The following is a 13416-nucleotide window of genomic DNA, read 5'->3' on the forward strand; positions in this document are numbered from 1 at the left end:
GTTATCATGCCATGTATTATGGTGCTGCTATAAATGCAGGCAGAGTATTAATGTTGTTTTATGAATTCAAAAGGGATTCAAGGCATAACTTACATAAATCTCTTAATAGAAATTTTGAACTTAATGGAATTTTTGCTATTTACTTCACTGGGCTCAGAATTTTAGTCCACAAAATTGCTTTTTTAAGGCACAACGCCTATGTCCATTGAAGGCAATGAAAGCTTTTCCAGTGACCATAACTGACCTTTCATTAGGGCAGTAGCTCCTTTACAAAAGCCTGTTGTCACTGCTATAGTCTTGCAGACCTTCTTCACAATTGTACTTGTTATGGTCGCATTCCTGAAACTGCTTTTGTCTTCTTTTATCTGAGATAGAGTTAACAAGGCCTGCTTTTCTAAGTCTCTAATGGGCTGCTATGATCTGAAGCCATCAATAGCCCTCTTCATTTTTTTTCCTGTGTGATTTTGTGCAATGTTTTCTTCTTTGCTTGTTTTTCTCTTTGATATTTTTGAATATCTTGGATGAGAGGGCAGGATGTAGTGGTCTTACTTTTCCCTTATGCTATGTTGTCAGTAAATAGGCAGAATGGCAGTTTTACTTATGTTTCTTTTACCCTTAAATCTACAATTGCAACTTGGATTTCTTCTTGTTTTAATCATTACAAATTATTTTATCTCCTGTAAAAATAAACCAAGATTTTTGGTTGCATTCTCCATCAAACACAACCTTTTCAGTTTGCTATTTTCTCAAGTCCTGCTTTGTTTTCTCACTAGTGTTTTCTATCCATTACTTTAGCTTCCAAGTCCTCTTCAAAATATTGCACAAATCTGCTTTTTTTTTTTTTTTTTTTTTTTTTCTTTCTCCACTGTGATCTCAAGCAGTTATTTCCTATGTTGTACTGGCAAATATCCTGCTCTCTCTGTTTTGGGGAACCAGTTCTGCTGGGTTCCACCTTCCACAGCCAGTGTGTTTGCCAGCTCATGAATTTTAGCTCTAATTCTAGTTTTACTAAACCAGGAGGATTTTCTCCTTCTGGTTTGGTTTGAATTTGATTTTATAGGACTGGCAAGTTGCTGTGAAGTATTTTGGGGTTCTACAATTTTTTTCTCTTGGTTTCTGTACAATTTTTATTGTCAACTGCTAGAAGTTGAACATCTCTCTGGGCAAAGATATGAACCACTTTGGCTTCTGCAGAACTTATGTACTTCCCCAGTTATTCCCAAGACTAATTTAAACTTGAAGATCTTTCATAAAAAGCATGAGTTTGAACACAAAAAGACAAAGGCAAAGCCCTGTATCTGGTATGGATGGATTCCCTGCTAGAGGGAATGTTAGAGGCTTGGGACTGACTGGCTGGGTTGCTGCTGTGTGAAAAGGGACCTGGGGGTCCTGCGGGACACGATGCTAAGCATGAATCAGCAGGGCTGCACTGAAAAGTGTACAGCCAGCAGAGCACAGAAAGTCCTTATCCCCCTTCACTCATCACTCTTTAAACTGCATCTGGAATCCAATTTTAGGCTCCTACCATAGGAAATATATTGATAAACTTCAGTGAACTCAGAAGAGGTCTGTCAAGACACCCAGGGGCTGGCGTATTTGCTCTGTGAGGAAAGGCTGTGCAACCAGGCTTGTTTAGCCTGAAGATGAGGTGACCTCAGGGGAACCTAGCAGCATATCTGCAAGCAGGATACTGCAAAGATGGAGCCACGAGCTACACCATCAAAACAGGGAAATTCCAACTGGATAGGAGGGAAAAAAACACCCCCAAAATCACAGTGAGGATAACTGACACTTATTAAGATAATTGGAACAGGTTACTCAGAGAAGTTGTGGAGAATCTGAAGTTTTTCAACATCAACTACACAAAGTGCTGAAAAATTTGCTTTGAATTTGTATTGATCCTGTTTTTGTTGAGTATTAGGTGGAACTAGATGATATCCCAGAGTTCCTTCCAACCTAAATGATTCTATGAGCATCTTGTTCCTATAAGGCAAGAACACAAATATACATAAAAGATGTAACCAGCCCTGTCTATTGAAAAAAAAACCAATTAGCCTGGCAAGAATAATTATGCTATAGCCACGCAGCCAAGTTTGTGTGTGAGGCCTGCTATGCTGGAAGCTGATAGTGGGAGAAATCCCTGTGTTCCTAAAGTTTGCAATCCAATCAGTTAAACTGGACATACAGTGAGAGCAGGAATACAGTAAGTTGAAGTGATTTTCTTGGAGAAAGAAAAGACCTGTCTTCAGGGTCTCCTGAGTCCTAGTCCAGTGCTTATATACTGGACCATACTACACTCATACTCCCTGCATAGTTCTTGAATTTTTCTGAAACATTCATAAAACAGATCCTATTTGAGAGAGAAGTGGTCATTCAGAAGATTAAGGTCTTTTTCAAATGGAATGTTCATCTATGCCAGATGGTATGGTAAATCTGAGTCATAAATATCTTTTATTTCCTTGGTCAGAGAGTGCAGTGAAAGTGCAACTTGCCATTTTTGATTTCCAGTTTCAAGAGCACCAAGAATTTGAGTTTCTGAATTTGTTCCTTCAGTTCTCAGCAACTGACATATTCTCCTGGATATTAAATGCTTAAAATTTAAATGACATAAAATTATTGTGTTTATTTCTTTAGATAGCTGATTTTATTTTTTTCTGCAGAAATATATCTAACTTGATTTTATGCCAAACACATTTTACATTCTAGAAACTTCTGAAATCTTTACACAGCCTAATACTGCTCTTGGCTGCCATATGTTGTTATAGAAGCTGTCCCTATTCTCCTCCTTTCTGGTCAGAGTTATCCTCCTATCTTCCCTTGCACATCATGCAAGGTAATTTGGGATGGAAAAATTATTCTGCCTTTTAGTGTAGTCATATGGTTTTGTAAAATCTAATTTAATGTGGCTGTATTTGGGCTGCTGCCCTTTTATTAGGAAATGTTAGTAGGACATGATGCAGGGGGAGCAGAGTTATTCAAATCTGTGACTCTGAATTTAAGAAGCAGTTTGCAGATCATCTTGTGGATTAAGAAAATCACCAAAGTCAATCATAAATGCAGTCAGTCACTGAAACTTCCAAAGAATTATCTGGCTTCACTGCAGGCACAGATAAATTAGAGATTATGGGCATAAGTCTTTTTTCGCACAAGGGTAAATCAGGAGCCCCATCACTGAAGTCAACAGATCTCAACAAGAAAAGAATTAGGCCCTATGGCTTTTAGTAAGAGGAATACAAAGAGTTTAATTACAAGGAATCATGCTGAACCTCCCTTCCCCCATACGCAGACACTGCACATGTTCTCTGGTAAGGTTTGTCTCTTGCAACATTTTTGCACTTCTGTTATCCTTATCCTAATCAGCTACTACCAGTGTGCATACAACAGGGACTTAGATGCTGTAAGGATGGGGCCACTTAGATATTAACACATGGGGTGGTTAAAGCATTAGTAGGGCTGTAGCTCAGTTCTGTGTTAAAAAACCTGGTGAAATCCCAATTATGCTGCAGTTTTTTGTCCTCAGTGTTATGACTCAGAAAAACCCAAAATCCTCAAAGAGGAGGAGTTTCTATTCTGTGCCAGGGAGGGAGTTTCTCATGTAAGCAATGCCTCTTTAAGGATTAAAATAATGCATAGCACATGTAAATTAACAGCTGCTGGAAATTCAAGTAATACAAATATAATGCTTTATTTCCACATATTTAAATGGTCTTATATGTCTATAAAAAGATTTGAAAACAAATCACACAAAGAATTACAGTTAAACCATCCTCTATGAAAACCTCTGACAAAAAAAAGAGCAGGTGTAAGATGAAGATCCCAGGTGTGGAACATAAATAATAGTTTAGGAGCAATCAGCTGTTGTACCAGATAATTTGACAAAAATGGAAGTACTTACAGTCTAAGTGACTATGTCTAATGCCTTCCACATCTTCAGCATGAATGAAGTGGTAACATCTCTTTCCTACAATATCTACAGGGGTCAGATCCATGTAATCACTAATCCTAAAAAGGAAAGAGAACATAAAGCCTATAATTCAAGAAAGAAAAGAACAAAAGAATTATCAAATGACTCAGAAAGTTAAATCTGCTAAAAAAGTTTTTTCAGCATTATATCATTTAAATGGAATATCTGTACAAATGAGACAAGGCCTTAGAGGAAAAAAAAAAAGAAAAAAAATCTTTTAAAAGAAACCTAGAAATTATTTTATCTATTTAACTAAGTGGAAAATTAAATTCTAGTGCATATTCTCCATGTAGACCAGAACACCAGAACAATACAATTCCATGAAATTGTAAAGCATTAGTGACAATCCAAAATCCTCATTAAAAGACTAAGATGATTCAAGGTTACATAATAAAGTAGAAACATGTTATGTTTATACCAAATGATTAGAGACACATTTCATTTCAACAGATTGGTCTTCTATTGGGTATATTCATGAAAAAGCTCTTCAACCATTTCTTGGCACCAAGTCCAAACTCATATTTCAAGGGATATAATTTAAATGCTGAGACACACAGATGCCTCAGGGTGTTATCTTTTTTAGTCTAATTCATTTGGGAGCTCAGCTTTCACTCTGGGTCCTTTCAACTGGGACTTTGTTGTTTATTGCACACAGAAACTTTAAAATCTATTCTGCAGACCTTTGTGTGTGTGTGTCTGTGTGTGTGTCTGTGCACTCGTGTCTGTGTGTGTGTGTAAACTCACATTGTGGAGAGTCAAGGGGTCAACCTCCTTAAACACAGTACAGACATTTAAAAGAAAATTGGAAAATGCCCCACTCAAGCAAGAGTTTGAAACTATGTCTGTTTTCTAGACATAGGATACTTTTTTTAGGGTTTGAAATAATCTGCAATGATTATGGTACATTCTATGATAAAATCAGGTAGAGGAAATCCCACCCTGCCAGCCTAGTAGAAAGGGGCAATCTCTAGGCAGGCCACTATCCTGTGGTCCTGTAAAACATATGCATAGGCTTGTGTTTGAGCAAATCAATGGCTCCACTGACTTACAGGACTGTTAGCATGACTGAAATTTAAAGGTAGGTATATGGCACAGTGTTTTGCTGAATTTGCTGAAATTGTGCACAGGCTTGAGGCTTGCTACACAAGACTGCTTCTGCACATCTGAAGGATCTACTGACAACCACTGTCACGGCCAACAAGCCAAACCTCTGCCATGTGCTCATTTCTTTTTGGGCACATATTAGCAGATGTGGTATCACAGTCCACATTAAACTGGCTATTGTCTCTTTCCAAATGGTTTTCAATTCTTAACAGCTGAAAACACACAGACTGATCATGCACTCGTAGCATCAGTCTCTCATTTTGCTTTTAGCTATTTATCACCATCTGAGATGATTTTTCTTCTGCAGGTGCTTTTCTCAGTCCACTAACTAATAAAGAAATCCCAGATTATCTTAGATGGTGAATCTTAGACGACACAAATCCTACATTTGCAAAATAGACACAGATTAACATACCATGTTTTAGGCAACAAAATTTTATGTCCGTTTTTCACATTCTCAAATAAAAATAGGAATTTTTAGGAATAGCCAGTATACTAGCTAACAGATCTTGTCTCAGAGGGAAGCTAATGTCTGGCTAGTTTGTGCACTGAGTCCAGGATTATGAAGGAGATCTCTTCATTCTGAGGAAAGTAACAAGATGCACCCAAAGACTTGAGTAATGTCATTCCTGCTCACTGCTGTTTCAAGCAGGCAACCACTTGGAAAAGTAGGAGTACTATTGATCTCACCCCTGCTGATCCAATGGTCCACTGTGAGCATTCATTTCAGTTAAGTGGCATGGCTTCTGCTCCACACTCCCTGCAGCTGCCAGTAACTCCCCATTGCTCCATAAATAGTGCTTACAGCTTGCCCAGCATGGATCCATTTTTCTCTGTTTTCATCAATGTTGTGCTTGCTTTACTGTGGCACCGCAAAGAATTTCGTAGCTGCCCGCAAGTGCCAGGAGTCAAGCTCATATATTCAGGGTGGGATACTTATCTCCTTTTCTATAATCCCAGAAGAGAGATCCCAACGTCCCTGACTCAGAGAACAGCCTTGGCAAACACCCAGATAATTAATCTGACAGCTTCAATCAGTTGTTCTGTTAATTTCTTCCCATCTTCTGGTGGGATTTTTTTTTTTTTCCATTCGTCCAGTTTTTAGAGTCATATTCTGCACTGTAGCTGCTGTGAAATCTAAGTCCTGTCAGTCTTATTTCATTTTAGATGAGTGGAAATCCTGCTGCCTCAGTGAGACCACATTCACCTCCCAGCACTGGCAGAAGTATTTCTACTATTTGAAACTACCTTTATAAAATATTTTAAACAGATTTTTAACAATGACACATGGGCTTAAAGTGGAATTATTGTAGCATACATTCAAGTACCACTATATGCATTCTGCATTACCATGAGATAAAATCCATAACAAACAAGGAAAAGTTGCTTTATAATGTTGCCTTCAGCTAAAAAATTGAAAAAACATTAAGAAACTCAAGACTTTCTTGCTGTCTTCCCACAGTTTACCATGTCTTATCAGCCCTTCCCATGTGATTACCAATCATTGCACCTCACCTGATGAATTTTACAGTTTTCAGTGATGTCTTTCTCAGGCATTTGGAAGTTTTATTGCTACATGAATATAAAGGGATGGTTTGAGAAAAATGTTTAATTAAAAAAACCCCACATATACAATTTAGGGCTCATAAAAATGCCAAACTCACAGCAGAGAAAGCATAAATCATCCTAATTTGGCCTAAAAGTTCATTTCATTCTTGACCTGATGGAACAGTTCATTTTTCACATCTATTTGATTCCTGGCTTTTTTTATGGAGGTTGCCAATAAAGGCAGCAGTAAGTGCAGGTGATTTTGTTAAAAGGGAATTTGTTCATTAGGAACTGGATAGAACTCACTTCACAGAGGCCTTTGAAAAACTCTGCAGTGGTAGCAGCTTTCCATTACTACCTAGGTCACAGTGAAATCAAAGACTTAGGGAAAAGTTTTGCTCTAGATCCTATTCCTAACCCCCAAAGCTCTTTTGCCAGCATCTGGATAGTCACAGGCATAGCTAGAGTCTCAGGCAAAAAGCCCAAGCTTTAATGCCATTGTCCACTTTTTCTGTGACTTTGTGCAAACCACTTTCCATGAAGCAGTTTTTCCAAGCTTAAAAATGAGAATAATATATTCACTTTTAGACAATGCTCTAGAAGTGCAGATGAAGTGTTCTCTCTAATAGTCAAGTAATATTTTTAAAAGTATTCCAGCAGTGCAGCAATGTGGCAGCAAAGACAACCTCATAATTGAAACCCAAGATTATTTTAAGTTAAGATCCTGATTCAACAAAACAGTTGAGTTTATCCTTTTTAATAAAAGTTTATATTGACGTGCTATCCTGATCACAGGTATTCCACTATAATTGTGCAATTATGATTGTTCATATCAGACAGCTTCCAGCCATTGATGCTGGAAAAGCTTGCAGTAGCCACCTTGTTTCTTCCACTTTTTGATGATGTCCCCTTCACAAAATTTATTTTGGCTGCATTACCTTCCTTCTTCCTTTCCAACCTTTTCCCCATACCTTCCATCAATGGACCCAAACTTACTATGTGTAATTTACTTCTCAGATATTTTCACTCTGAATACCTATTCCCTGGATTATATTTTGATTTTTCAAAATCAGGACTCTGAGGCCCTAATGGTTTTGATCAGCCCCTCTGCTTCCCAGCTCTTCCCCCACCCCAGCCAGGGCCCAGGCCGCCATGGCAGCCCCTGTCAGTGCCCAGCTCCCCACAGCCCGGCCTGGCCATCGGCCCTCCTGACCCGACCCAGCCCATTCCACTGCCTGTCCTCAGGAGATGCCCAATGCCAGGGGCTGGAGCTGCCCCTGTGCCCCCAGCTCCCCTCTGGGGTGGTGGGATGGGCCCTGGCTGCCATGTCCTGCCCTCACAGGCTGCCATGCAGAGCCCCCAGCGCCACGGGCACCCAGCCCCCAGGGAGCAGGAGCTGAATTTAAGTCCTCTCTTTCACCTTCCCAGATCACTCATCACTATCACACAGAACACAGCCTCCCCCAACCAACTCTTCATCACCTGTTCCCATTTCACTGCTGTCTTTCCCAGTATGCCCTTAACCAATTTTATTCTACAGTTTTCCCACCTCTAACTGCAACAGATCCCACCTCTCTAGCCTACTATCTAGGCCATCTGTGCTTCTGTTCTGTTAAACACCGAACATGATAGCTGTAATCTGCAAATTAGTTCAAAAATGGAAAACTTTAAAACTTCAGACCAAAAAACTTGTGGAGGGGAGGATGGAGGAGCATAAGGACAGGCATACAGGTCAGACCAACGTCTGTCTAGTCCCAAATCTTGCCTTGAGAGGGACGGTGAAAGATTGTAAAAAGCAGAGAAAGCTTAGAGGAATATTTCCTGATGTATCTTCCCTTATTCCAGAAGACATCCTGCAAATTGCAGTTTTAAATTTACCTTTATCTTCTAAGAATGTAATGAAAATGAAGGTAGCAAGGATGAGAGTGAATTCAGTGTTCTCCTACAACACTAGGATGACATTGCAAAAGTCAAAAATTTCAAAACTTCTTGCCAAGCCCATGGAACAAAGAAGTAAAGGATCTAAAGGCCATACCTATTTTCACAGTAAATGATATTGAGGTCCATATTCACACGAGTGACAAACATGTGGCAGTCAATCCTGACTTCATTAATTGTAGGAGGTGGCAAAGCATGAGCAACAACAACAAGTCCCATGATTTGGCTGGGCACTGTCCGTCCGTGTGACAGCGACACTCTCAGACGTAACCGGCCTGTTATATGAATCACCTGGAAAACAAAACCAATAAAAAATACCAGTGAATTCTGAGTGCAGCTGTGACATCAGTTTCTTTTAAAGGATAGTTTTACTGTTCCCTACAGATCACTTAACACTGCCTAAAATTATACCAAGTAAGTGCCAGTATCATTGTTAAGCTTATTAATATTGGCTGTCAACATGCCCTATATGTCCTCATGGCAAAAGGAACATAACAGGAAAGTGCTTCATATTCATCAAATAAAAAGCTAACAACCCAACAACCTGTGGTGTTGATTTTTGCTGTGGTGTTTGTTACACAAAGGAAGAAGACAACAATGAAGTAGAAATTCAACAAAAAAGAGAGTCAGATAAAACTGAAATAATGAAGCTGGAAATTAATAAAGTAACCATTTTATATATTTGGAAATTGAATATGACACAAGAAAGACCAGCAGTTTTGAAACATAATGGATTTCATTGAGTTGATAGTCACCTACACCATGGAAACACTGTTCACTGCCTTGAATTTCTTCTTTGTGGTAGGCAAATTGAGAAGCAGCTGCCTACAGGTGATCTGTGAGCTCAGGTGCAGGATGGTCTTTCTGCATCCACAGTAAAACATTTAAAGAGCTGGTAGACATGTAATGCCTTTGTCTAGTGCACTAGGCATGCATGGAGAGCTCTGGGGGTGGTGCTTTTCTTCCATATGCACAAGATAGTACCAGAAGATGCTCAGATCCAATAGCATCCATAAGAACTGCATCCCCCTTCTAAGAGCGCTGCCTGAAATAGAAAACTGAATCTCTGGGAAAAGAATTATTCACCACTTCTAGTTTCACTCCTTCAGGAGTTCTGTGTATAAATAAAGGAGTTGTTTTATCCAGTAAAAGAATATAAATACAGAATATTGAAATGAAAATGCAAACCACAGTTCCTGTACTCATGGATAAGAGATGCACAGGAATTGGCAGTTGCTGGCTGCCACAGATTTTCTTCCTCAGAATGTAGTATATCATCAACATAGGAGAACATTTCCAGGAGATGAGGGCCCTTTTCTCTGTCATCCCAGACTCCCTACCCAGAGGTCAACAGAGAAGTTGGTTGATTCCTGGGTCACAGGAGGAGGTGACAAAAATGTGGTAATAATTGTACTGATACTCATCTCACAGAGATAGAAGACAAGCCCTTTACTTCTGATCTGAGATTGATAATAGAAAGTGAGAGAGAAGAAAATTTGTCATTTTTAAGATTGCAAATCACAAAGTGCATCCAAATTAAAATCCAATTAATGCTAGTAAATCTGTGATGTAAGACTTGAAATTTGTTTCTTTTTTTTTTGACCTAATCATTGAAACATCTCCTCTCACCACTATTTCACATTTTGAGCCTAGCCAGTGTGGTGAATCTGAATGAGGAAAGTGATTAGCTGCTGTGTATGGCCATTTCAGTTACAGTTTTCTGACCACCCATGTTTAAAGTAACTATTGCCTAAACTCACACTTAATGCACCTTTCAAGGGCAAACTATTCTATGAATATTTGAATAAGTTCCTAAAGGCAAAGATGCAAAAACAGCATTTCAAACCCACTTTAATTATTTCTTTTTCTTAAAACCTCATTAACTAATGAAGAAATAGCTAAAAGAAATAGGATTAACTTCACAGGAGGGGCAGTATTACTATATTTTGCTCCTTTGAGCTAGGCTTGCATATACATCTCCTTTTTATCATTATCTGTCTCTTTATCATGCAGTTTCAGCTTACTGCAAAACTCAAATCTGTAAATGCTTGGAAAAATGCTGATGGATAACTGGTAAAAATGTGAAAATTTATCTTATCCTGAACGTGCTATGCAAAAATATCATTTTTCTGTTGTTTTTTTCGTAGAAGTCCTTATGCTAATATGTTTGAAGTTGGCATGAACACTTCAGGGAATTTTTAAGCTATATCATATATGTATATCTTCTTTGTATTTTTCTAAACCTTCATGTCATTTGCAGCTAAATATCAAAATGATTTGTTTTTGAACAACTGTCTATTCAGACAGTACCTCACTTTTTTTCCGATACTTCATCTGAAATACACTTCAGATGTAGTATTGCCCAAGAGACAGTTCCAAACCTGCTAGGACCACCATATATTAACATCCTTGAATTTCAAGAGACTTTGCTTCCAGATTCAAATTATTTAGCATGTTCCTAATTCCACCATGGATCAAAACATGTTCAAAATTCCCATATGAAGTAAAATTTTAGGGGTCAGTGCTCAATTTCATTCTGATTCTATACACTGAGAAAGGTACAGCAAACTACCCATCAGTTCCAGTGCCTGTGTGCCTCTAAAGGATCTGTATTTCCATGCCTGAAATCCCTTTCTATGACAACATCAGTCAAATGCACCAAGTGGGAAAATCTAATTGGTAGTAAAAAACAATTCTAACTGTCATGACCTTGTCTATATTGTGAGTATTGCCACTTTTAACACTGGTTCATTTGAACTGGGATTAGGGGTGATAGGAATTATAGGGTCAATTATCTCCTGTAGCTAAAATTAATCTCTTTATAATTCAATCCCACAGCACTAGTCTATCATACCCTAAAGCAGTATTATGACTTTATTGAAGCTAAATTGCAACAATAAACTGTTTTATGAAGGACAACACTTGGCTCCAGATGTAAATATATAGTAAGAATTAGCTAGGAATTTACTGAAAATAAAAAGTAAACACAGCTCTTCTATGCGGTTACCTTTATAAATGCTTCCTTCTGAAAAGTTAGTCCTAATCAATCTTTAAACTCTATCTTCTTTCTACTAATGCCATATGAATAGACAGGCACATTTAGATGTCACAGCAAGAGAAGACAGTGATACTGTGTTCTGTCTATTTCAAAAAGGTGGGTGAATACTATACTCCTGATCACAGGATCATCAGAAACTTTGCATGTCAAGAGCTGTAGGGATTTCCCCATAAATTCTTCATCCACCTTCTAAATTAAATTAATAACAAGACTCCTTTTTTATGTTGCTGGGAGCTGGACTGGGTTAACTGTCCAGAAATTTCTTTGCTTACAAACTGTTTATTAGTAGGTGTAACTATGATTTTTATGATTCATACTACAGAAGCCCAGGGAAGTCTAATGGTTGAAAGAAGCCATGTGACCTGATCAAGACCAGAATTTTGCTTATTCTGATCTATATTATTGCTTGTAGTGGAACCTAGGATAGGGAGGTGAAGAAAAAGCATTTTGCAAAACCAAAACTTTTAACACTGAGAAATGAAAATAACACATATACTGTAAAGACGTAATGCTGAAGCAAAACAAATACTGTAAAAATATTCTGAACTGCTTAATTGCTTTGTTTAAAGCAAAAAACCTAAATCAACTTTGCCTAACACACTAATATTGGGAAAAAAGTATTTGACTTTTATTTTTAGCTGATTAGAAAACGGATTTGCAAAATATTGTAAGTACATGTAAACACACAAGTTTATGAGTGTGGGAGTGTTAACAAGCCACACTGGTTGGACAAATATATATTTCTTTTCCCTGCCATATGCTCTCTTTAGTCATCTGTTAGTGATATCCTCTTAGATGTGCTCTACTAATGTCTACTCATTATAAACAAGCACATCACAAAGACCTTGATAAAACCTTCCCTCTGTCAATACTTAGGGAAAGTAAAGCCCAGCAATTGAAAAACACATCTGGAACCTGCTCATCATCCTTTAAAGCTAAATCTCACCTCTGAAGATGGAAATACTTCCTTTGTCAAAAGATATCTTTAAATATTAGATCCATTTTTTCACATACATGTGATGTCAGAGTAAGGACATGCATTACCAGAGGCTATAAAAACCTGCAAGCATGAAAAATCTGTGAATTTCACCTTTCTAATATCTCTGTGTGCTTCAGAATTTAAATTTGAAACAAATTTCTAAACTACTTCTTTTGTTCTCTGTAAAACTGATTATGCCAATTTATTGTGTGTGTGAAACCACAGCACTGGCAGAAGCTGTCCCTCCAGCTCATTTAATGAGACATTATATTTGAAGTCTTAAAATTATTGTGTAGAATAATTTTTTTGGAAAACAATAACATATGAAAACATCCAAATGTATTTAGTGTGTGCACCTAGGTATTTAGCTATTTTATAAACAATTCACACACACATTTATTCCCTTTTACAGAAACAACTGTTTCTGAAGCATTATATATATTTGTTTTGGTCTTTCAAATATGTTAGTTTATACTTCCAAAATCAACACCTAAATCTTTAAAACACAACCAATTTAAACTGATGAAACTGGCCAAAGAAATATCTTACAAACTATACCCATAGTCTCTCATTTTTCCTTCAAAGAGTTGTGTGTTCCTTCACTCACTGATCTCACTGACACACATCCATGCATCTCAAAACCTGTCTGTGACACCAGTGAGACAAATGTTTTTACACTCTGCAAGGTAATGATTTCCTGCATGGTTTCAGGTGATTTCTAAAGTAAGAGTGAGTATTTGGAAGCAGAATTTCCTCTGGACTATGAGGAAAACAGAGCCCAGTGTCGCATTGGGAGTTTATACAATGACATCTGAAAGTTTCTCC

The 13416-nt window shown here is 37.9% G+C and overlaps 1 protein-coding gene across 4 annotated transcripts in view; it reads right to left on the reverse strand.

Moving 5' to 3' along the window:
• The window catches only part of NPAS3 (neuronal PAS domain protein 3), a 593897-nt gene that overhangs the window by 22121 nt on the left and 558360 nt on the right, over positions 1-13416 (reverse strand). For all 4 annotated transcript variants that reach the window (XM_071426922.1, XM_071426923.1, XM_071426926.1 and 1 more), the window contains 2 exons: positions 8652-8845; positions 3896-4002 (listed from right to left, as the gene is read on the reverse strand). In XM_071426922.1, coding sequence (XP_071283023.1) covers positions 3896-4002; positions 8652-8845 — 301 coding nt within the window. The remainder of the gene's footprint in view (positions 1-3895; positions 4003-8651; positions 8846-13416) is intronic.

The sequence above is a fragment of the Agelaius tricolor genome, unplaced genomic scaffold (genome assembly GCF_023055355.1).
Source record: "Agelaius tricolor isolate 1412-34295 unplaced genomic scaffold, bAgeTri1.0.p SCAF_5, whole genome shotgun sequence".
NCBI lineage: Eukaryota > Metazoa > Chordata > Aves > Passeriformes > Icteridae > Agelaius > Agelaius tricolor.